This window comes from Esox lucius, chromosome 17 (genome assembly GCF_011004845.1).
Source record: "Esox lucius isolate fEsoLuc1 chromosome 17, fEsoLuc1.pri, whole genome shotgun sequence".
Taxonomy (NCBI): Eukaryota; Metazoa; Chordata; class Actinopteri; order Esociformes; family Esocidae; genus Esox; species Esox lucius.
The window spans coordinates 9,585,495-9,610,764 of NC_047585.1; the positions used below are offsets into that span (position 1 = coordinate 9,585,495).

At 40.3% G+C, this 25,270-nt stretch overlaps 1 protein-coding gene across 2 annotated transcripts; it reads left to right on the plus strand.

Annotated features, from left to right (window-relative positions):
- Positions 1-7,396: 7,396 nt before the first annotated feature.
- Positions 7,397-24,793, plus strand: smpd2b (sphingomyelin phosphodiesterase 2b). Of its 2 annotated transcripts, none has more exons than XM_010899250.4 (11): positions 7,397-7,621; positions 8,501-8,647; positions 8,762-8,858; positions 10,000-10,076; positions 11,213-11,306; positions 11,399-11,488; positions 11,629-11,711; positions 17,785-17,917; positions 18,091-18,195; positions 19,581-19,755; positions 22,940-24,793. In XM_010899250.4, the coding sequence occupies exons 2-11, from the start codon at positions 8,598-8,600 to the stop codon at positions 23,362-23,364; spliced, it is 1,329 nt and encodes a 442-aa protein (XP_010897552.1). In that variant the 5' UTR covers positions 7,397-7,621; positions 8,501-8,597; the 3' UTR covers positions 23,365-24,793. The 2 variants fall into 2 exon arrangements, with proteins under 2 accessions (XP_010897552.1, XP_010897553.1); XM_010899251.4 differs by having other exon boundaries at positions 8,504-8,647.
- Positions 24,794-25,270: the final 477 nt, after the last annotated feature.

Below are 25,270 nucleotides of genomic sequence, written 5' to 3' on the forward strand. Positions count from 1 at the left end.
GTTAACACAACCTTATACATTTTAAGATGGAATGGAAAGGTTGTCCCAGTATGAGGTTACAAATGTGACCTAACGGACTAACAACTGTTCATCTTGTGTGTGCTCGAGATCTTCCTATCAGCCAATCAAGGCTGTGAGAATGTATTTCATTTAACAATTTGTTTTCTTACATCCACACATTCAGACTGAGCATTTCAAGGGTCAAAGCATGCTCAGAGTTATGTTTATTTTATTTTTAATTAAATAATTATCTTGTTATAAACACATTTCAAAATAAAATATTTTGTTCTAGTCACGTAAAGTGACAAGCCAATCGAAATAAGATTACTAAACATCATAAAACAACATTCAACCTAAATAACCTATATTTTCTACAACACTTCCAGAAAGGCATTAATTGAATAAAAGTAAAATAATTTTAAGCCTATTGAAGTAAGCATAATTATTCTATTGTATTTTGTACCCAGGGTCGGATTGATACTTTTGTTATCTGTTACAGTTACAAGTTACCTGTCCACATTTGTAATCAGTAATGTAACTATTAGATTACTCAAGTTTAGTAACATAATCAGATAACTTTGAATTACTTCTGATTACTTTCATATTAAGAGACATTAGAAGACAAATAGACAAATAAACAATTGAACACCATTTGCTGGATCAATCAATGTTAAGAGTTTACATAGCAGACCAAAACTACATCCGTTCTACATTGTTCTTCAAACCACAAATTACTTGGATTAACTTGTATGAGGGCATGCTCACTCAGCTGATGACTTAAGTTAATATTGCAAGAGTCCAGGTCATCTGAGGGGTTCACTAAAGCAAGATTAGATCAGCAAAGAGCCTACTCAAAATTATCAATGGAGGAAGGGGGAATTTTTATAAAAAAGGAGAAAGTAGGAGAGATGACAATGATCATGAACACCTTGTCAATTGTAAAAATAGAAATGCCTTTAATGACAAACCTTTTTATTTATTAACTTACATTTCTATTTATTGGGATTTAATGTCTGTCCCTCAGCACAATAACCCCACCAACTGTACATGTTGAAGGTCCAAAAGAGGCCCACATCAACTGTAGTTAAGATGATTTATGACTATATTGATTGGGAATGTGTTATCGTTTAAGCACAACAACCACATCCTACTTCACAAGTTAGTTATTGAACATGGAGTAAATTGAAGGAGAGGAAGTTAAGATGGTTGAAAATCATTACTATAAACATTTTAAAATATGTTTAAGAATATATTTAGAAAAGTACTAAAAGATGTAAGATGTAAGAACTATCTGATACCAGATTCCACAACTGTAACAAAAGTAGAGGAAAACAAACAGTAACACTTATTATCTATCTGTTAAATATTCCCCTCAGCAGCATATAAAAACACAGTTCAGCTTATTAAAGTTCACATTTTGAAGTTAGAGGAGGCCATCTAATTCACAGGATGTGTATATAATTTTGTCTGTGTAGTTACCCAGTGTGAAGAAATTGTATTTATATCTAATTTATTAAATGATTGGGCCAATTTCAAGTTCAATAGGTTGGACACCATATGCCATACATTTATTATAGTTTCTTTGTACTAACCCTTCTGTAAGAATCATACCCATAACCATGGCATTGCAAGTACCATACTTTACCAAAAGTGGGAAAATAGATTTGTCTCTTTGTCATGTGTCAAATGTCTGGTCTTTTCAGTCTTCAAAGATGAACATTCTTTTATTAATGAGCTTATGGAGAACAGATAATGTAATCCTGATTGGATAACCGTGACAGCTAGCGTCCAATCAAAACAATTATGCCAACACTAAAACTCTGGGAATCTTTTATTCCACTCCAAAGAATATGTTGGTTTCTGGAATCAAAGCTACTATGTTTTGTTTTTCCAGTCCGGTGGTTTTTCAAACTTCTCCAGGGGAGCCTCAGCAGTGTCACAATTTTGATTTAGCCTTGAAAAAGCTCGCCTGAATCAAGTAGTCTAGGGCTAGAAACGAAGTTGACAAGTTGATTCAGGTGTGCTAGCTCTGGTAGACCACTAAATGGTAGTTTAACTCTATGAAAAAGTTAATGAGAATGATCAACAAGATAAATGTTTTGATGAAAAATCAAACAAGTTAATTCAATGTGCTATAGGACACATATGCAGCCTTCAATACATTTCAAAAAACTATATAATATAAGAATCTATATAAGAATCTTAACTCAAAGGTTCATTATTTAGAAAATTATTAAGAAATGAGGAAGAACCATTCAGGTACAATTCTTCTTGCTGTTGGCTAGAGTACAATTGTAAGCATAATAGTTTTTTTCAATGCCACAATACTATACAGTATGAATAGACATTATTTAATAGTCAAACCTCAATATGAAATAGTATTTTTTGACTCCAATGAACCAATTTATGTTGTATATCTACACAAAAATAAAATCTAAAGGATAGAAATGAAGAACTTCTGAAGCAAAATATACAGACCATTTGCCACATCAAACAGTGTGTAACAGTGTGGTACCCATGTGTGTGTAATTGTGGTTGTTTTTCAGGGGAATTATGTTACATAATGTGAAACCTCTGTCCAGTTTGCAGAATAGCTTGTCTCATGACAGTTTTAAACTCTGGACTGGTTCCCATGTGTCAAACTGAATTTTAGTGATTACATCTACTTTCATTTGGGAGCAAGGGTGAATGGAATCCTCAACTCAGCCATTGAATCAAGGCTCAGATTGTCATTTTTCCATTTTTCCATCTTACAAACAGTTTACCTTTTAGTGTAGACTTGCTAAACTAAACATCTGAGAGAGTGCCATGGTCCCCTTTTCACAAATGTTTCACAAACTATTTTTCTGGATTGTAACTTTGGTGATTCAGATTATAAACTGAGTGCTGGTCTCTTGATCTAATAGTTATCACACATTTTCCAACATGAGGGACTTTTATTAACCCACACACTTCTGCATCTCATCCTATATGCTCTCCCATTAGCTGGACCTAAGCAGACAACACAAACATTCTTTCAAGGATTTCACGCTCACATTGCTGTGCTGTACAGGATGCCGGCTGAGCCCTGCAGAAAGTCCTACATGTGTTTCTTTGTCTTCGTCTCTAGATGGTGCCAACAAGTTCCCTATTTCGCTTTGAAGTAGAACTGTGCAGGACAAGAAATCCTGATGTTCAAGTTACTGTCACTAGTTTTCTAAACATAAAAAGCTCAATGATACCAAAAGAGAACAATTAGCTGACCCCTGACTGTTTTTGTAATGATCTGATTATTTTTAAGGCCTAACTGCATGCCCTTGAAGTAGAAAATAGTTTAACCTAATAAAATTAATTTTTTTCCCAATGTGCACAGCCTTGACAGATTCCTGGTGAGGTGCAGTCTCCTTCATATTATTTGCTGTTGTAGCCTAGCTAAAGAAAATCTAAAAAGGCCTGGGGTAGGTTGTACTCTTGAAATAAAACCAAAGAGGAACAGGCAGACTTTAGACTTAAGTTTCTAAAGCATTGTGAGATAAGACATTGCGAGATACAGATAACCAAACCTACAGTATTTGTTCAAATGGATCTTTCTACCTTCTCTCTCTTTCCCCTGTGCTTGCTTGCCTGCTCTTTTTGTGTGTGTGTGTGTGTGTGTGTGTGAAAAACAACATTTAGAAATTTACTTTATTGAAAAACTAAAAGCTGTGGATTGTAGTACATCCTTCCCCAATGCAGACTATGTATGTTTTGTATTATTACAACACTTTGTGGGAGCTATTGACTTTTAAATTCAAAAATATTTAAAGATTTTGAAAAAATAAAAGGTGTGGATTGTAGTCGATCCTATCCTGATTCAAAACTTGTAATTTTCAAAATCATGGAATGCTCGAACTTTATAGCTATTGACAAGAGAAAACAAATATCCACCAAATGTCCATTGTAAAGGTAACTTTACCTCCTTCTTGTGGACTATGTATAGAGGTTCTAAAGAATATACTTCTGGCTGAAGATCAGGTGGGCTGATCAGATTTCTTTTGAAATATATATAAATAAATTATTTTTACAGGCCGGTGGTGCATAGGACGGGTTTTCATGACTTGCACAATTTCACTGTGGTTGTAATAATCCATATTACGCATTTGTCCCAGTGGGAAACGGCCAGGCCTGGTCCCAAGATTTGCCGGCCCAATCAAAGGTTGCTCAAATTGGGACTTTGTGTCAAAATCAAACACGTCATCAGAGAGCGTGCAACCCGAGCTGATTGTCTGTAAAGCTAGGTTAATATAGTCAGAACAGAAAACGATAGCTAGATAACTGACCATAAAAAAGTAAAGGCAGTATTGAAAAAGTTTGAGAAATCAAAAAAATGCAGCATCACATTATATATATATTTTTTCTGCCCTCTCCTATTTGCCTTCATTGCTCTTTTAGAATTGCCATTTGCACTGTATTTGCCTTCATTGCACAGCTATACACTCACCTAAAGGATTATTAGGAACACCATACTAATACTGTGTTTGACCCCCTTTCGCCTTCAGAACTGCCTTAATTCTACGTGGCATTGATTCAACAAGGTGCTGAAAGCATTCTTTAGAAATCTAGGCCAATATTGATAGGATAGCATCTTGCAGTTGATGGAGATTTGTGGGATGCACATCCAGGGCACAAAGCTCCCGTTCCACCACATCCCAAAGATGCTCTATTGGGTTGAGATCTGGTGACTGTGGGGGCCATTTCAGTACAGTGAACTCATTGTCATGTTCAAGAAACCAATCTGAAATGATTCGAGCTTTGTGACATGGTGCATTATCCTGCTGGGAGTAGCCATCAGAGGATGGGTACATGGTGGTCATAAAGGGATGGACATGGTCAGAAACAATGCTCAGGTAGGCCGTGGCATTTAAACAATGCCCAATTGGCACTAAGGGGCCTAAAGTGTGCCAAGAATACATCCCCCACACCATTACACCACCACCAGCCTGCACAGTGGTAACAAGGCATGATGGATCCATGTTCTCATTCTGTTTACGCCAAATTCTGACAATACCATCTGAATGTCTCAACAGAAATCGAGACTCATCAGACCAGGTAACATTCTTTCAGTCTTCAACTGTCCAATTTTGGTGAGCTCATGCAAATTGTAGCCTCTTTTTCCTATTTGTAGTGGAGATGAGTGGTACCCGGTGGGGTCTTCTGCTGTTGTAGCCCATCCGCCTCAAGGTTGTGCGTGTTGTGGCTTCACAAATGCTTTGCTGCATACCTTGGTTGGTACAATTGGTTATTTCAGTCAAAGTTGCTCTTCTATCAGCTTGAATCAGACGGCCTATTCTCCTCTGACCTCTAGCATCAACAAGGCATTTTCGCCCACAGGACTGCCGCATACTGGATGTTTTTCCCTATTCACACCATTCTTTGTAAACCCTAGAAATGGTTGTGCGTGAAAATCCCAGTAACTGAGCAGATTGTGAAATACTCAGACCGGCCCGTCTGGCACCAACAACCATGCCACGCTCAAAATTGCTTAAATCACCTTTCTTTCCCATTCTGACATTCAGTTTGGAGTTCAGGAGATTGTCTTGACCAGGACCACACCCCTAAATGCATTGAAGCAACTGCCATGTGATTGGTTGATTAGATAATTGCATTAATGAGAAATTGAACAGGTGTTCCTAATAATCCTTTAGATGATTGTACATTCTACTTGTAACATACACAATACTTAATACTTGTACATTTCCAGCCCTCATCTATTTGCACTTCTGGTTAGATGCTATGTGCATTTCATTGTACTGTACTCGTACTGTTCAATGACAGTAAAGTTTAATCTAATCTAATATTCTAAACATTTGTACAGAACTTTACATTGAACACATGTAGCAAGTCATGTATTAATACTTGTTTGTATTCATGTGTATTCCAGTGTTGAGAGCAGTCGGTGAGAAAGCATTTTACTGCAATGTTTAAATCCTATACTCTGGGCATCTGACAAATATACTTTGACAGCCAGCCACTTGTTGCTAAATTACTTAACAGTGGGTCAATAGGAACAGCATGCAAGTATTATTTTAATTTTTTTGTGTGTTCATTAACTAGGATGTTGCTGGAATCAGTACAGTCAGAGTCCACTGGTCTTCTAGTACCAGTGCTGTGAGAAAGGATGCTAATGTAGGCCTAGCAGAGACAGGGAGTAGTGTGGTACAGGCAGGAAGAAAATGAGATACACAAATATACTTGGGGTTTATAATTAACTCTAGAGTAGAGGGGAACACATATGTCAATAATCCTAATGATATCTTCAAGTAGATTCATTAAAACTTAACTGTACATTATAACAAGGAGAATTAGACAGACATGCAAAGTTCACAGTGACAACAGAGAGGAACAAGGAGAATCAGACAGGCAGACAAACTTCATAAAGAATGACAACAAAGACAAACAAGTGGAACCAAACAAACAGACAATGACAACAAAGAGAAACATACTGTTAAATGACAGTGACCGCAGATAAAATGTATAGACAGACAGCACACAACAGCGGTGCAAACGACTCAGATGCACAGCCATTGGTTTTTTACATATTGTACTGTATGTGTGCATTTGTTATAAACATGTAACCTTTAAAAAGTAGTGAGCATCATCTATCAGTCACTTATAGATTAAAGGTTTACATAACTTTTCTGCTTATATATTATTTTAGTAGCACTACCATCAGTACACAAACAGAAGTACCGAATGCATTTGTCTGTGGATGGGGATGTGCAGGCCAGAAGCGTCTCTAGGATCACAATACATTCGGGCCTTAGCCCACCCCCCACTCCATCCGGGACAGAAAGTACAGAGTTTTGAATATACATGCGGAAAATTACGATGTACACGCTAGCGGCCTATACGTCTACATTGTCATAATTCGCGATCAGAATTATAGATTAATTATGACAATAAAAGACCCGGGGATATAGGCCTATAGCCCCGGACGCCCAGGCCTAATGACGCCACTGGTGCAGGCGTAGTAATTTGGGTTTATGTGGCTACAGTGCCAGGGCAGAATTTTTGTCCCAGTGAATCCCCGCAGAAGATTCAAATTGGGGACATTTGTCTCCACTTCTCAAACAGAGGAAAATAGTCCCCACGCCACACACATACTGCTAACCTGAACAAAAAATGTGTACATATTGCACTGATAAAATAAAGCATTAGCACGACGTATAACATAAGCAAACATTTCCGATATCTGAGTAATTACTTGCTTATAGTAACGTTTTCTAATCGAGACATTACGAGCTTTCGAATATAATTAAAAGTTCATAGATTCAAACGTTTTAATTATTAAAAAAGTTAACGCAATTGGTCCAAAATGTGCTGGGTGTATACCACGATGCGTTCCTCCTCCATGAACTGACCAATGCCGTAGTGTTTCTCTTTTCTCTAATATATCTTGTGAAGTATGGCAGGGATGAGGGAAACCAGATTATATAGAACAGATGATAAGTAACCCTGTCTAGACTGGAAACAAGCTTTTTGTCGGTAAATAAAACAAACGAACACAAGTAGATATGTGCTTGTCAGCATGCGACATGTGACCTACTCCAGCCAGCACTAAACGTACTGTATTTGACAGCTAGCGAGCTAGCCTGCGTTGAAGGTAAGTTCGTTGAAATCCTTGGCCAAATAACTACTGACTGTAGATACAATTATGAGCAGGTTTGTAGCTATTTATTTAATGGACTGGTTCAATATTGTTTGTGTAAATCAGCCTAGCTACCAAAGTAAATACCATTTTGGTTCCGTTGTTTATGTTGTTGCCATGTTGATGATGGTGCACTAACTTCGACAGATTATTTCTGGTTCCTATTGCAAACAATTGGTAGCAAGCGTGTCGACAAGAGGAAGTTGGACTCCTCCCTGAAAAACGATGTCTCTCGAACTCACTGGCGTCTAACTAAAAATGTTAATTCCAATGTTTGACAGCCCGATTTTAAAACGTATCCTCTTTTCAGTAATGATATATGGCTAGCAAAGTACTGGCGCCTAGATAAGGTAGTTGGCTCTGACTAACTTTAGGGTCCTAAGCTTATGTTACTGGCAAGGTCTTCTGTTTTGAATACATAACATTCTTACATGCAAAACTGTTTAGAAAGCAAGATACAGCGCACGCATACACACACACACACACACACACACACACTCTGACTTTTTCCGCCACTGTCTCTAGACCATTAGATATTACATTACAATAGTCATGGTCATTTAGGAAAAATGCCTTTCTATGTCGTGTTAGCTAATCTTGCTGAAGCTGGGATTTCTCCTGCCCCCATTCCTGTATACTGTGTCAGTGTCTCTCCTATGTCAGCAGTGTGTTGGCTAAGGTCAGGTCAGCCAGTGAACAATACTAGTTGCTTAGAATGGCAATAGCGCATTTAGCCTGAAAGTGGACGGTCAAGTCAGCTCTGCTGATGTCTTGTTGTGTCATAGTCCTCCTCACTGCTGATCCTAACCAGGGACTTGCATCTGTCCACAACAGCAGGGCCTAATTGCCGCTGACCCCTGTGGACTTGCCCTAACCACCCAGTCACCTGGTCTCTGCTGCAGTCCACCATCACTGCTCATTTATTCTTACTATGGCTGACCACGACACCATCAGACTCCGGGTGTTCTCCCTCAACTGCTGGTTAGTGCAGTATTTATTTTTTACAGTGTGCTGGATAAGCATTTTTTTAAATTCTAGGCCTATAGGTTCTGGTAATGTTGTCTGTCCTTATTTTTCCCCCCTTCTCTTTCTCAGGGGTATCCGTTACCTCAGCAAGCACCGCCTGGAACGCTATGCCATGATTGGAGAGCTGTTGAGCAGAGAGCAGCATGATATTGTCTTGCTGCAAGAGGTTGGTCCTGGTGCAAGTACACACTCATGCTCACACATTACAATGTTTCAGCTCTTTTGAATACTTTTTGGGTTGTCTGTACTGTCTGGGCATTCTGCCAACAATGTAGTCTTACTTCCCTTAGATATAGATCATATATATACAGTATCTCACAAAAGTGAGTACACCCCTCACAACACTGAAGAAATGACACTTTGCTACAATGTAAAGTAGTGAGTGTACAGCTTCTATTGCAGTGTTAATTTGCTGTCCCCTCAAAATAACAACACACAGCCATTAATGTCTAAACCGCTGGCAACAAAAGTGAGTACACCCCTAAGTGAAAATGTCCACATTGGGCACGATTAGCCATTTTACCTCCCCTGTGTCATGTGACTTGTTAGTGTTACAAGGTCTCAGGTGTAAATGGGGAGCAGGTGTCTTAAATTTGGTGTCATCGCTCTCACACTTCCTCATACTGGTCACTGGAAGTTCAACATGGCTCCTCATGGCAACGAACTCTCTGAGGATCTGAAAAAAACTATTGTTGTTCAGATGGTGTCAAGCATGTGTTGCGGCAACAAGGTGAGGAGTACAAAGACAAGTGTGTCTTGCCTACAGTCAAGCATGGTGGTGGGACTGTCATGGTCTGGGGCTGCATGAGTGCTGCCAGCACTGGGGAGCTACAGTTCCTTGAGGGAACCATGAATGGCAACATGTGAAGCTCTGGTGAACTCCATGCCCAAGAGGGTTAAGGCAGTGCTGGTAAATAATGGTAGCTGCACAAAATATTCACACTTTAGGCCCAATTTGGACATTTTCACTTGGGGGTGTACTCACTTTTGTTGCCAGCGGTTTAGACATTAATGGCTGTGTGTTATTTTGAGGGGACAGCAAATTTACACTGCCATACAAGCTTTACACTCACTACTTTACATTGTAGTGAAATATATAATCAAATATTTGTGAAAATGTGAGGGTTGTACTCACTTTTGTGAGATACTGTATATAACCACAGACTCACCCCAAAGCAATCCTTCTCAAGCCAAATTTTTCAACACTTGTCCTTAGGCTAATAATTGTTGTGGTGATGCCTCACTTACTGCACTCATTTTACTAAATTTCTTCGGGTTCCCAATTAAATTGTGGGTTTATTTTTCAGGTCTGGAGTGAAAATGACTTCCTTGGCTTGAAAAGGAAACTTTCCTCCAGCCATCCCCACTCCCATTACTTCAAAAGGTAAACTTTATATTCTTCAACCCAGATGTCTGGTTCAAACTGTTGGCTTCATGTTCCCCATATTTTGGCCTCCAAGCAACTGTATGTCAACTTTACTCCCCCACCTTATTTTCTGGATTGGTTGAACAGTGCAGTCCTTCCCCAACCATTTCTTATCTTTTGAGGACCAGAAAGGAACGCAGCTCAAGTGTTTTGTTTTCCACCTGCAATGTTAGGTTAAGTCCTATATCACCTAGTTTGTTTTTCATGTAATCCCTCCCAAGTTTTAGGACACACGTTTAAAATATATTTTTAATCAGACTCAAGTTTAAGTTGCTCATTCAAACCTAATAATTAAGGACAAACGCACAAATCCTTGACTGTGTTCTTTACTGTATTCTGCATTCTGCTATCAAACACAAGAAACATAATGCCTCAAAAACCCATTTAAAGTATTTCTAGTTTTTGAAAGTGAGGATAGCAAGCAATTACAAAGGCTTGTAAAAATACAGGACGTTATGATGCTACTTTACTGGTGTTCATTTCTTATTTATTTTGTATATACATTTTTCAGTGGGGAAATCATTACATGATAACTCCAGTTTGTACATCCTTACTATTCACTTGTAAGAATCATTTTGTGGGAGAATTACCTCAAAGCATGAAGATTAGCTATTAGCCCATGAAGATGTATTGCCCAATGGAATTTCTCCAAGTTGATCTTAATACTTGCCTGACCTCCATACCAAGGCACATGACTTAGATTATATCTAAGGCCTTGCATTTCTAATCCCCTCAGTAATTCACTAAAAGAGTGGAGGATTTTAACACATTTTGGCAGCAGATCTTAGTTGGCTAGTTCTTAATTTTTTTTCCCTGAGGTAGCCTACACTTATATTGACTATGTATATTCACTGTATAATTGAATAGTCTAGTTGACTTACCTATTATGTCAAATATTCTGCAGTTTTTAGGCAACACATGGGACTAGCCTAAACACTTTACTTGGACTGTACCAACATCATAACCTCATAATGAACATCAATCCCTTTCTTTTGGGCCCTTGTGCTGTCTGAAGTTGTCTGAAGGAACATGTGGCTACCTACACAAGTTTCCCAATACTGCGTGTTGTATTCTTATCTCTTTGTCCTTTCCAGTGGAGTCATAGGCAGCGGACTGGCCACGTTTTCCAGACATAGAATCCACGATGCATTTCTTTACCGCTATTCATTAAACGGTTACCCATACATGGTAAGTAGGCTGGTCCTTGGGTGTTGTATGCAGTATGATGAGTTTGTTGTGGGTGGTTGGTCCTTTCAGCATGTCCTGTCTTGTGATTCCAGGCCCACCATGGAGACTGGTTTGGCGGCAAGGCTGTGGGGGTGGTCATATTGAAGATAGGCAGACTGACAGCACACGTCTATGTCACACACGTAAGGTTATCAGAACCTCTCGTCCGCACAGAAATATGATTTTTTTCCTGAGACACAGGTTCAAGATCATTACTATGGGTAACCCCTACCTGGAGGTGACATCTACCAGTGACGCAGTGTCCTCTTTCCATGTCGTCCAGCTGCATGCGGAGTACTGCAGGGATAAGGATTCCTATTTACCTCACAGAGTGGTGCAGGCCTGGGAATTGCAGCATTTCATACGGTAAGTCCAACAGTTAGTGAAAGTGATAGTTACTTATAAAGTGGTTTTAATTTCAGGAGAAACCAGCATTAGTTACAGTGAAACATTTTAATTCTCGTCATATTTTATTTAGCAAAAAATATTTTCAGTAGTGTATCTAGATTTTTTTTTGTGGTAGCACTGGCACTAACAATACAGTACCAGTCAAATGTTTGGAAGCAATTACTCCTTCAAGGGTATTTTTTTATTTGGCTGTTTTCCACATTGTACAGTACAATGATAGTGAAGACGTACACTGTGAAATGACACATGGGATCATGTAATAACCAAAAAGTATTAAATCAAAATACATTTACACTGCCATTCAAAAGTTTGAGATCACTTTCACATATTTCTTGTCCAGTAATATAGCATCATATTGATCTGAAATACAGTGTACTATTGTAGCTGGAAACAGCAGAATTGTAATGGAATGTCTACATAGGTGTACAGAGGCCCATTATCAGTAACCATCAGTCCTGTGTTTGCTAATCCAAGTATATTATTTTAATAGGCTGTGTGATCATTAGAAAACCAATGTGCATTTATGTTAGCACTGCTTAAAACAGTTGTGCTGATTGAAGAAACCATAAAACTGGCAATTTTTAGACTAGTGGATTATCTAGAACGTGAGCTACTGTGGGTTCGATTACAGGCTCAAAATTGCCAAAAACAAAGAACTTTCTTCTGAAACTCATTCTTTTTCTGAGAAGTGAAAACTATTCCATGTGTGAAATTGCCAATAAACTGAAAATCTCGTACAATTTTGTGTACTACTCCCTTCACAGAACAGTACAAACTGTCTCTAACCAAAATAGAAAGAGGAGTGGGAGGCCCTGGTGCACAACTGAGCCAGAGGAAAAATTCATTAGTGTCTACTTTGAGAAACAGATGTCTCACAGATCCTTAACTGGCAGCTTCTTAAATAGTACCGGCAAAACACCAATCTTAACGTCAGCAGTGAAGAGGCAACTCTGGGATGCTGGCCTTCTAGGCAGAGTTGCAAAGGAAAAGCCATATCTCAGATGGCAAATAAAAAGAAAAGATTAAGATGGGCATGGACACTGAAAGAACATGGACACTGAACAGAGGACGTTTGAAAAAAAAAAAAGTCAGCTTCCCGGAGTCGCCTCTTTACTGTTGACGAATTCTCTCAACCATGTTCATAAGGTAGTGGAATGCTTTACCAACAGTCTTGGAGTTCCCACATGCTGAGCACTTGTTGGCTGCTTTTTCTTCACTCTGTGATCCAACTCACCCCAAACCATCTCAAACGGGTTTAGGTCCTGTGACTGTGGAGGCCAGGTCATCTGATGCACCACCATCACTCACCTTCCTGGTCAAATAGCCCTTGAGTATATAATTAAGTGTATGATATAATACGTGTATAATCTATGGTCAACATTAAGGACAGATATAGGCTTGTATGAGACACCCTCCTGTTTGTCCTTTCCTTCCTTTGGGATCACCGAAATTATGGCTTATATGGGTATCTGACCCTTTTCCATTGCCCGATTGAGTGTTTTAAGCAGACCAGGTATGAGTTCTTTAAATGTCTTATGCCGTTCTGAGGAGAATCCATCTGCTCCAGAGGATCTATTAACGTGAAGTCTGGAAATCGCTGAATGTACTGTTGTGCTCATAAGTTTGCACACCCTGGCAGAAATTGTGAACATTTGGCATTGATTTTGATCTTTTATTTAAGGATAGTGATCGTATGAAGCCATTTATTATCACAGTTGTTTGGCTCCTTTTTAAATCATAATGATAACAGAAATCACCTGAATGGCCCTGATCAGAAGTTTACATACCCTTGAAGGTTTGGCCTTGTTACAGACACACAAGGTGTCACACACAGGTGAAAGTGGCAATTAAAGGTACATTTCCCACAACTGTGGTTTTTTAAATTGCAATTAGTATGTGTATAAATAGTCAATGAGTTTGTGGATGCACTGAGCAGGCTAGATACTGAGCCATGGGGAGCAGAAAAGAACTGTCAAAAGACCTGTGTAACAAGGTAATGGAACTATATAAAGGAAATAAAAAGACACTTTCACATGCTCAGTGTGAACCTGCTCTCATCTGTGAAGAGAATGGGGCACCAATAGCGGACCAATTCTGGTGTTCTCTGCCAGTATGCCAGTCGAGCTGCGTGGTGCTGGGCTGTCAGCACACAGGATGTCGGTCCCTCATGCCACCCTCACGGAGTCTGTTTCTGACAGTTTGGTCAGAAACATGCACACCAGTAGCCCGCTGGAGGTCTTTTTGTAGGGTTCTGGTAGTGCTCCTCCTGTTCGTCCTCTCACAAAGTAGCAGATACCGGTCCTGCTGCTGGGTGGATGCCTTTCTTTGGCCCTGTCCAGCTCTCCTCGTGTAAAGGCCCAGGTATTTCCTCCATGCTCTTGAGACTGTGCTAGGAGAGACAGCAAACCTTCTTGTGACAGAACGTATGGACGTGCTGTCCTGGAGAAGTTTGACTACCTGTGCAACCTGAATGGGCTGCAGGTACCGCCTCATGCTACCAGTGGTGACAAGGACACAAGCAAAACTAGAGAAGAATCAGTCAGGAAGGATAAGGAGAGAGCAGTTGTCTGTGGCCACCACCTGCAAAACCATTCCCTTTTGGGGGGTTGTCTTGCTGTTGCCTCTCCAGTGCACCTGTTGTCACTTTCATTTGCACCAAAACAGGTGACATTGATTCACAATCGCTTGTGTTTCCTTACTTGACAGATTGATATTCCAGAAGTTTAATTTACTTGGTGTTATACTGTGATGATTGTGTTCTGTTAATTGTTATGAGCAGTGCATGTAATGTACACCTAGAAAAGCAATCACAATGAACTGTGAGAAGACTACTTTGATTTTCTCTTTCTTTTGGGGTAGGTTTCTCAGAGTTCTCTCCAGATTTTCTTTTTCATGTTTTTTTTTGTTACATTTTAATTGACTGCACTAGAAGCTACTTTTTATTCATTCCAAGTTTCATGATTTAGTTGAACTGTAAAGTAAATAATTATTCTCCTGATACTGTGGTAGTTTGCAAAGTATAAAGTAAAAGTATTTTCTATTTTGTGTAGAAGTTGATTGCTTCAGATCTTTAATTGTGTATACCGTATATACGGGAACAAGTGTCCAGCAGAAGTAGGAGTACAGAGACTAACACAAAGTAATGTCATGATAAGTGTTTAGAAGTCACATTTTACTTTTTCATACCCCTCCTTGTCAGTTCCCCAAATATTATTACATTATATTATCAATTCTTATGCTCAAGATTCATACAAGAAATCAAGTCATCATACAAATAAGATAGACCTCTATACTGTCATGGCACCCACAGTTTTAGGTCCAAGTTAACAGACCATCTGATCTGTGCTATCTCTTGCTTCTGTTCTGCCCCAGACAGAAGGAACAGAAGAGATCAGCAACTTCACCTTCTAGCTATCTGCTGCTGGGCCATTGAAACATAAAAATAAAACGGGTTCAGACCTGGCGCCTTTTGTTGTGGCCGCAATCACTTCTAAGAACAAAGCATGCTGACCTAGGTCTTTGCCTATCCTTGGCGTCCCTGAACAGTCTAAAGCAAATTCAAGGCTAGTCTAACACAGTTCATTTATTACACTGGGTTTTGGATACCAGTTAAGCAGTTTTCTAATCAATAAACAGAATACAATTCATACAGACTCTTATCGGTGTCCGTAATGCAATTCAAACACTCTTATTGGTGTCCATAATACAGTTCATACATGGGTACCTATTGTCTTAGGAATATCTGTCCTCAACTAAAAGCAAGGTTGCACACAGATTCCACTAATTACAGTCCCTGAATACAGATAAGGAAAAGACAGAGGATGTTGGCTAGGGAAGACATGTCTGTTAGTACATGTAATGTATTCATCATACAGAGAAAATAGAATTTCTAATAGAATAATCAATTAATAAGAACTAATTGATTGAAGTTGTGTGTGTGTGGCTACGTATGATTAATTCTCTCCCTCCCGACAAGGGCGTAACTGTAACAGCATCCTGGAGGCGCGTGAAATGGAGGCAACTATTTGCTGCACAGTGACCATTTTCAAAGTCAAGTTGCAAAAGAGACAGAGCGATAATGAGAAGTGAGCGAGGATACTGAGATTATAGCGAAATTCGACACTCAATAACTGTAATATGCCTTTTATAGTTTAAATCCGAGATTATTCTACACCAAGCTCCCACTCTATCCTACTGTAGTTTTAAATGCAATAAGAAATTTTATTTTTGTATGCTCAGTTGTTATAAGTGTAACTCATTTGAACCTTGAAGTCTTAAACATGTTAACAGTAGCTCTTTATTCTGAACGAGGCTTGTATTTAGAATCCTGACTTGGGTTTTCAGTTTTAACTTGTCACGATCCTTATTGGTCATGTTGAAATCTAGAATTCTTGTTGAGTGCTCTGTTCGGGGAGACATTTACATTCTTCACAAAAAACATAAAGACCAATGTTAGTAGCCTAATCATAGAAGTAAGGAGCAACAGTTTAAACATACAGTCAACTGGCTTACTGAATACATTTTTACATACAAACTAAATTACAAATTACATTTGTTTTACACAAGTCATTATATAATATTTCTTTGTGGGCTGGGGCAACCAACTGAACAACTCAGTGGCACCAGTGGAAATTCTTAGACTGGAGCCCTGTTCAGAATGGTTAAAGGCCTCAAAAAATAATTTTTTTTTTTATCAGTAATGAGTCCAGAGTACAAATCTATGTATCTAGGCAGTTTAAGTGGAGGCACTGTTTTTGTGTTTCCAGAATTTGGCTGTATCCCCATTATAATCAGTGTGTTTACATAGTAGATTTTGCTTTTCTAACAAGTTGTCTAAACAATTTCCTCAACTGCTTAAGTCTACCAGTCAGAACGTCAAGCTGTTTTTCTAGCCTCAGTTCATGCTGCATACATTTTATTAATAGCATCAGATGTCAGAAGTGAACCATATTCATTGGCTATGTATAGTAAAACCTGGAATCAATGCATTTGGTCAGAGGCTTTTCCTGTCATTCACCTGGTTTGGAACTGACAGGAAGTGGGCTGGTGCATATATGGTTCACTGTATAGATCCTCTCTCTCACCTCCTTTGCCACCTCCTCCTTTACCACTGCAATACCAAGTCTGGCTGGGCCCAGAACCAATGGTTGAACCTGAGATAGCTCTGAACTGGCTTGGTCCTGGCCGTCAGTTTTCATTGGGAATTCAAGGGCCACTGAATGGTGCTGTCACAGTATCACAGCAGTGTAACAACGACAATTGGTAATAATTAAAAATAAACAATAGTGACAATAGCACTTGATTAATGATGTCCAAAGTCTCGTTTGATCACATGCTGTTTCATGCTTGTTGCAAAATGCAGGCTTCTTTGGTGCCCATGTGCTTTCAAACACTGACCTCTACTGGACACCTTATTTAACCAATTTAGGTACAAAGGTTTCATCAAAACATTAACAGATGCATAGTAAAAAAAGAGTAATTTGAAAGGCAAGAGGGATCTGTGATGTGAACCGCATTCTAACTAATTCAACCTTTTCATGTATATCGAGGGAAAAGACATCCATATAAACATTAAATGTGCAATGTTTTTTTTAAACCAGCAGATGCCACTACTGTTCAGTGTTTAAAAGGTTGGAGTAATGAAACATTTTTTGGTTCTTTGTTTACCAATTACTGGATTTGCATGGGGAGAAGTCCTCTTCTTCAACTGGATTTCTACTCTCCCAGTTGGGTTTGATTGCCTCAGCTTTATCAGTCCATCTCTCACAGAATGCAATCAGTGTAGCAATCCAGACACTGAGATTTCCGTCACACTGGTATTGATCCATATCCCTGCAGCGCACACAACATTTTACCCCACCTCCAAAATGAATATGTATGTTCCACCAGAATGTGTTATAAATATTATTCTTTTTCAATAGGGAGGGCTGGGAAAAGCCTGGAGTGGATTTCCTTCGCATTGCATAGTGGTGTTCTTGCTGTTGTCATTTCAGTCTTATTTGCATGGGTTTCATGTTGTTTTTTCTGCTAGTCATACCTCCAGTGGAGCAGACCTGGTAATTTTGGGCGGAGATCTGAACATGCATCCTCAGGACCTTGGGACCCGCTTGCTACGGACATACACAGGCCTCCTTGACGGTTACACAGAGACTGCTAAGTTTGATGTATGATGGTCACCCCAGGACAGTACAGGGCCATTCTTATCTAATGTGAAATTTAACTGAACGGTCTGGCAGAGGACCGGTAGATTATAGTTAATTTGATTTGTTGTGTACTTCCCTCTAATGCCTATTGAAATGAATTGAAAGGGTTTGAATCTTTTTGTTTTTCTCCATAGGGCTGTGAGGGCGGCATAACTCTTATAGCTGATAACCCTTTCATCAATCCTAAAGAGCTCTGCCCCTTTGAGAACGGCGTCCGTATAGACTACATCCTGTATAAGGTGATGTACAACCTCGTTTCCAAAAAAGTTGGGACGCCTCATAAAATGTTAATGACAACAGAATGCAATCATGTGCAAATTATTTAAACCCAATATTTAATAGAAATATTTGGAATATTCAGTATATTCAAATTGTACAAAGGCGACATCAAATGTTGAAACAGACATTTTATTGTTTCTTGAAATTTATGCCCAGCAACACATTTAAAAAAAAGCTGGGACAGGGACAACAAAAGACCGGAAAGGTTGTGTAATGCTAAACAACTAAACCTGGTGGAATATCACACAACTAATTAGGTCTATTGAGAACAGGTCAGTAACATGACAGAGTATTAAAAGATAATTCCAGAGAGGATGTCTGTCATAAGTGAGGACGGGGAGGGGTTCACCGCTCTGTGAAAGACTGCGCAGGCAAATAGTGCAACAATTTTAGAATAACGTTTCTCAATGTAAAGTTGCAAAGAGTTCTGGGATCTCATCATCTACGGTACATAATATCATTAAAAGATTCAGGGAATCCGGAGAGATCTCTGTATACAACAGACCAGGCAGAAGATCACGGCAGTATTGGATGGCTGTGATCTTTGCGCCCTCAGGTGGCACTGCATTGAAAACAGACAAGATTCTGTTGTGGAAATCACTGCATGGGTTCAGGAACACTTCTGAAAACCACTGTCTGTGAACACCGTAGGTCGCTGCATCCACAAACACAAGTTAAAACTTTACCATGCAAAGAATAAACCATATTTAAACAAGATCCTGAACTGCAGCTGCCTTCTCTGGGCCTGAACTCATTTAAGATGGACTGAGGCGAAGTGCAAAACTGTTTTGTGGTCTGACAAATCAAAATTTTAGTTCCTCCGGACTAAAGAGGAGAGGGACAATCTGGCTTCTTGTCAGTGCACAATTAAAAAGCCAGCATCCGTGATGGTATGGGTGTGCATTAGTGCACATGGCATGGGTGACTTGCACATCTGTTAAGGCACCATTAATGCTGAACAAGATATACAGGTTTTGGAGCAACATATGCTGCCAAACAGACAACGTCTTTTTCAGGGAAGGCCTTGCTTATTTCGGCAAGATAATGCCAAACCAGATTCTGCACGTATTACAACAGCCTGGCTCCATAGTAAACTGATGCTAAACTGGCCTGCCTGCAGTCCAGACCTGTCACCCTTTGAAAACATTTGGCGCATTGTGAAATGAAAAATAAACATAGGGATAAATGTTTTGCATTTTACGCAGCGTCCCAGCTTTTTTGGAACATTGATAAAGTAAAAACTACAAACAATTAAATGCACCTACATGATTAGATGATTGGAAATGGATGAGATATTGCTCATTGTATTGAGGGCCATCTTGTATACTCATTGTGTAATTCCCAGGGGTCGGGCAGGGTGTCTCTCCGCTGTGTGTCTCTGGCTACCACCAAGGGTTCTGTCCCTGGCCACCCCTTCCCTTACTCTGATCATGAGGCATTAAGCGCTGAGCTGGAGCTTCACACTACCACACAGCAGGCTGGAGGGGACCAAACCAGAGAAGAGTTGGATTGCGCTTCAGGTACACATCCAAAACAGTTTGACCATTCAAAGTGTGGCAAGCCCGGTGTGCGACAATTCACAGCGTAGGAGGGGATTTTGCCACTACTTCACCGTCCACTGTTTCACAGTCCACACTCCGTTCTCATCGTCTTCTATCCACAGGTCCTCATCCAAATCAGTTCGGTACACAGGGGGTTAGTCAGCCAGTCCAGGTCACACCAAGTAGTCGCACAGATCTATATTCTCGTCACTTCTCTCTACACGCTGTCCCACCTTCTTCTATCCTCTCCTTCTAAAACTAGCTGCTTCCCTTTTACCCTCCAATACCTAATTACCCAATTAATCCCAGCCTGTCCGTGTTGGAAGAGGAAGTCCATATAAGGCTCGGGGGTGGAGCCAACGAGCCGCAAGATACCTTCCTTCAATTACCACTCCCCTCACCTCTCCTTGTAATTCGCCACAAAAGGCTTATAGTTTTTCTTGACTGTGTACACACACTTGCTGAAACTTTGGCCCATTAGTTTCCCAAAACTCTGAACACAAAACCATAAACTCAAAATTCAAAATCTCTAGCAAAAGCAAACACGAAATTCTAAATAGTTTTTTCCCTTTCCAAAATGTTTTTTTGCATCAAATTGACACGCATCATATGTATAGATCTATCTACCAACCAACAACACACTGATGGCCTCAACATGAAACACTATGAATATCCCATGAGTAGATTTGTCTTGTGAATTGTCAGTGATATACTGTAGCCAGTTTAAAAGATTGTTACAGTAATGTACACCTACTGAAATATATGTAAACACACACACGCAATACAGTAACAAAAACATTACCGTTTATTTTCTGAAATGCACTATTTCTGAACACTTGTTTTGTATGTAACACGTTCCATACCCAACAGGAGATAACCAGTCAAAACATTCAGTAAGATAGGGTTTTCTGTACAATGAAAGTGTCTCATTCTTTCAAAATGCAAAAAGACAAAAACATGCAAAATGTAATACAAAATAAATTAGGCTGCATCCTGCCTCCTATTTTGGTCTGGCCACAGCACCTCATCTACATCACAAGCGGTGTTCTCCATGGCTAAACAGCAGAGAAAGAATCTTCTGGCATGACGGATCCAGCCGCCGAAAGCCCCCACATCAATTTCACCACATGCATCCTCCATTGCCTGGAGGAGAGACATGCGTGTGAGGGGATGGCGGTCATACACCTTTCATAGCCATGCCGGACACATCTCTTGAGTTGAGTTTAGGAATGGGGAATATGGTGGGAGGTATAAAACAATATTTTGTGGGTGGTTGAATCCGTTGCGGACCAGAGTAGCCGTGTGGGAACTCACGCTGTCCCTGATGACAACATGCCTGGGCTGCTCTCATCCACTCCTCTGCTCAGCTGAAATGAGGATGTAGTGTGTCCTGGAATGTGATGAGAAGGGTGGTGTTGTAGGAACCAAATTTGTCATGGCGATTGAGGACTCCTTGCTGGCTAACGGCTGCTCACATGGGGATATTCCCTCCACGCTGTCCAGGGACATTCACATGGTCTTATTCCCTCCACGCTGTCCAGGGACATTCACATGGTCTTATTCCCTCAACGCTGTCCAGGGACATTCACATGGTCTTATTCCCTCCATGCTGTCCAGGGACATTCACATGGTCTTATTCCCTCCATGCTGTCCAGGGACATTCACATGGTCTTATTCCCTCCATGCTGTCCAGGGACATTCACATGGTCTTATTCCCTCAATGCTGTCCAGGGACATTCACATGGTCTTATTCCCTCCATGCTGTCCAGGGACATTCACATGGTCTTATTCCCTCCATGCTGTCCAGGGACATTCACATGGTCTTATTCCCTCCATGCTGTCCAGGGACATTCACATGGTCTTATTCCCTCAACTCTGTCCAGGGACATTCACATGGTCTTATTCCCTCTACTCTGTCCAGGGCTGATAGTAAATTCCCAGTATAGTACTTACAGGGCACATATTCATAGCACTGTTCTTTAACCCTCTCTGAGTTTTGCTCAAATGGCACCCTGTAGTCCTGATTCATCCGGATTTGGTTGCGCTGTAATACACAATCCAATGTTGTCCACCTGGTGAATCTCATTTAATACTGTGTTGTCTGTAATTATGTGGTTCTGGATTTCTCATAGTCTAATGGTATTGTTTGCCCCCACCATGTTCACAATAGCGTTCTCCTGTTCTGGTGTGAACAGCCAGTGTCTTCCACCATGGCCTGACCGTCTCTCAGTTCTGCCAAAGATTCACAAATGTGATATGACTGGTTACAGCTGCAAAAATAATCTGTTTTCTTTCAGTATGAAATGACATTACTGAAGCATTGGCCAACAACAACTAAGTAACATAGGCCTACTGACATGTTGGACTGCAGTATACTACAGTATACACACGTAGTGCATAGTGTAGATGGTAGTTACCGGTTCTCATTTCTGAAAATACGGATGAGAGATGCAGCTGTGTAGCAGCTTCGGTTGGGCTAAACTCAGCCTCCCTCATACTCAATCCATGGTTGAGCACATAGTCAACAAATGTGGCTGTGATCTCATCTGAGACAACTGTCCTTTCACGTCCTCCTACTCTTACTCTCACTCCTTGACCTCTAGCTCTTGCTTCACTATTGACTTCCATTTTCCACAAATACAGGAGACCTCATCTGTGGCCTTTTATAGTGCTTTTAGTGCTTTTTTATAGCTCTGGTTTCTGAGTGAACAATTCAGCAACTAGTGTTTACACCTGTGAGGAGAGTGTTTCCAATTGGTGTATAGAGCTTGGCATTGTGATTGGTGTTGCTTTCCAAAGGGACTAAAGAGATTAAAAATGTTTGTTGTGCCTAATATAGAGAACTGTGTGTAGTGTTTTGCCAAAAGTGTGATATGGAATTGAAATCTGAGTTCATTAGGAATTTTGCATGCAGTTTTGCAGACTTTGTTTAGGGATTTGGTACATGCGTTTCAGATTTCAGTGATTGCATTTCAAAGTCCAATTTTCGTGTGTAAACCATTGGGAAAAACTGTAAGAGGTTCAGAACAACTCTGTCGGCAATCTTTTGAAGTAGTCAAAAACCTAATGATAATACCCACTACTACCTTTTGGTATAACAACCCACAATTCTGGTGTGAAGACCGAGGGTTTGTCTTGTTAATTCTTCACCCCCTTCCCTCAGCTAAGCTGGCAGAGCTGGTGGACATGGTGACGGAGGCCCGCACAGAGGTGAAGGTGGGTCTGCACTGCGCCGAGAGGATGCGCTACACTGCGGCCCGCACCGGGGTGATGGGGTTGGCCCTGCTGCTGTTGGAGCTGGCCATCGGTGCCGTTCCCTGGCTGGCCCTGGGAGCCGACCAGCCCTTCCCCCGGACATCCTTCTACCTGTTGGGGGCGCTATGCTTTGCCATCCTGCTCATCGCATTCCTGTTTTACGTCTTCTACACGATGGAGCTGAAGTCTCTGCAGGGGGCCGAAGACCAGATGAGGCTGGCTGTGGGTAGCCTCCAGGAGAGGCTGAAAGGATTCCCTCAGACCCACCCTTTAAACTCTCTTTGTAGGCCACTGGATGAGCAGGACACTTGTCCTCTGACGCCAGAGGAATAGAGGCAGGAGAATGCTTCTGGGAGCGGGGTGGGTTATACGTCACTGTCAGGAACTCTTGAAGAGGTCCTTGGAATCAACTCAATTGTTTTATGCACTAGAAGCATGCATCATACTGTTTGCCCTTATGACAACCAAAAGTAAAATACCTTTCTTAGGCTTTGCTCACGTGCTTGTTGGTTTGCAACTTCTGTAAATTCCAGTCGCTATGGTATGGATTGCCCTTTCTGTAGCAGCTTTTTTTTCTTCTAGGAGTCCATATCTGAAGACGGCATTGGCATTGGGTTTCTCAGTTCTGATTTGCATTCCACCGCTCACGTTGTGGGTGGGACCAATTACTTCAAATGTTTCATGAATTCCTTTGGCTTGTAGCAGCTTAAGTGTCCAACTCAGGGTCGGACTGTAACCTCTGTTAGTGGAGCTGTGTTTTGTTGTGTGCTGTTAACATTACATCTAATCCCCAGTTGCCCTATGGCACCTTCCACTGTAGTGTAGTCATGCCTCTAGATCTGAATGGTCTTGAATGGTACATGTGGTACAAAATTACAGAAACACCTAACAATATGTTAATTTCAAGGACTTAATGAGTGGAACAGCTCCAGTCCATGGAATGTTGTCATACAAGTCCTGAACTGTGTATAGTAGGATATTTCACCATTCTTCATGATGAAAAGCCTTGAGGTCATTGAGGGATGAAGGTTGTGGAAATCTACTTTGCACACTGCACTCCAGAAAGAAGTTCAAACATACAAAGATGTTTGGGGGGCCATGGATGGCATTTCATGTTATCAAGTTTTCTAAATGTCTGCCCTGCCATAAATTTCAGCTTTGTGAAGCTCATGATGTACAGTTTTTGTTGAGACAGTTCTGTGGACATTCTCAAGGCTGTACTTTTGGCGCATTGAGCAACTATTTGAAGTGTCTTTCTAACCCTATTGGTCAGCTTTGACTGTTCCTCTTTGCCGATGCAATTTGTCCATGTTTGGCATCTGTTGTCATGATGTTTGAGACAGTTCCCCTTGATACGTTTTAGTTTAGTTTTTTTTTAAACAAATGCACCTGCAATTCAGGCCCTGACTATTTGGCCTTTTTGGAACTCTGGTAGTTGCCTCGTTGCTTTGAAAACTCAAATATCAAAGTGCTAATTGTCAAACCTCTTTAGTAAATGTGTCAGCTATAATGTTAATTGGCCATCAACCTAATGTAACCTCTGCAAGATGCGTTTGTAATTATAAGTAACAGTCCTTTTCCACGTGGTGTTTCTGTTATTTTGTCCACTCCCTGTAGATGCATACTGTAATAGATTTTTTTTTTGAATGGATGGTTGAACTTACCATAGCTCTGAGAGGACTGGATATGTGGAAGCTACAGTGGGTATAGAAAAGAATAACCCCCCTTTAAAATAATCACATTGTTGCTTTGCAGCCTGAAATGAAAACAAACACATTTTTTGTTGTTTTATTCAGCTGTATTTATTCAGCTGTATAACTTATAACATCCAAGTGAAATACCAACTTGTCAGAAAAAAAAATTAAAAATAAAAAAACAGAATCACTGAGTTGGAAAAAGAATCACCCCCCCAAAAAATAAAAATTACTTGTAAACCCAACCAGTTGTAGTTAATCCCCTTCTCAATAGCATACAAAGCCAATTGACTTTCAACTGTGATCAGCTGTGGTCATTTTGATTAACTCCGCATGAAACAAGCTTTTCCTGAAGCATTTCAGTCCTTGGTAGTGCAACTGAAGAAAACAATCAACTATGGGTGGCAAGGCATTGTCAAAAGATCTCTGGGATAAAGTTGTGGACAGGCACAAGTCAGTAGACGGATAAAAAAAAAATTCAAAGGCTTTATCAGTGCCTAGAAGCACAGTGAAGTCTATAATTAAGAAGTGGAAGGTATTTGGTA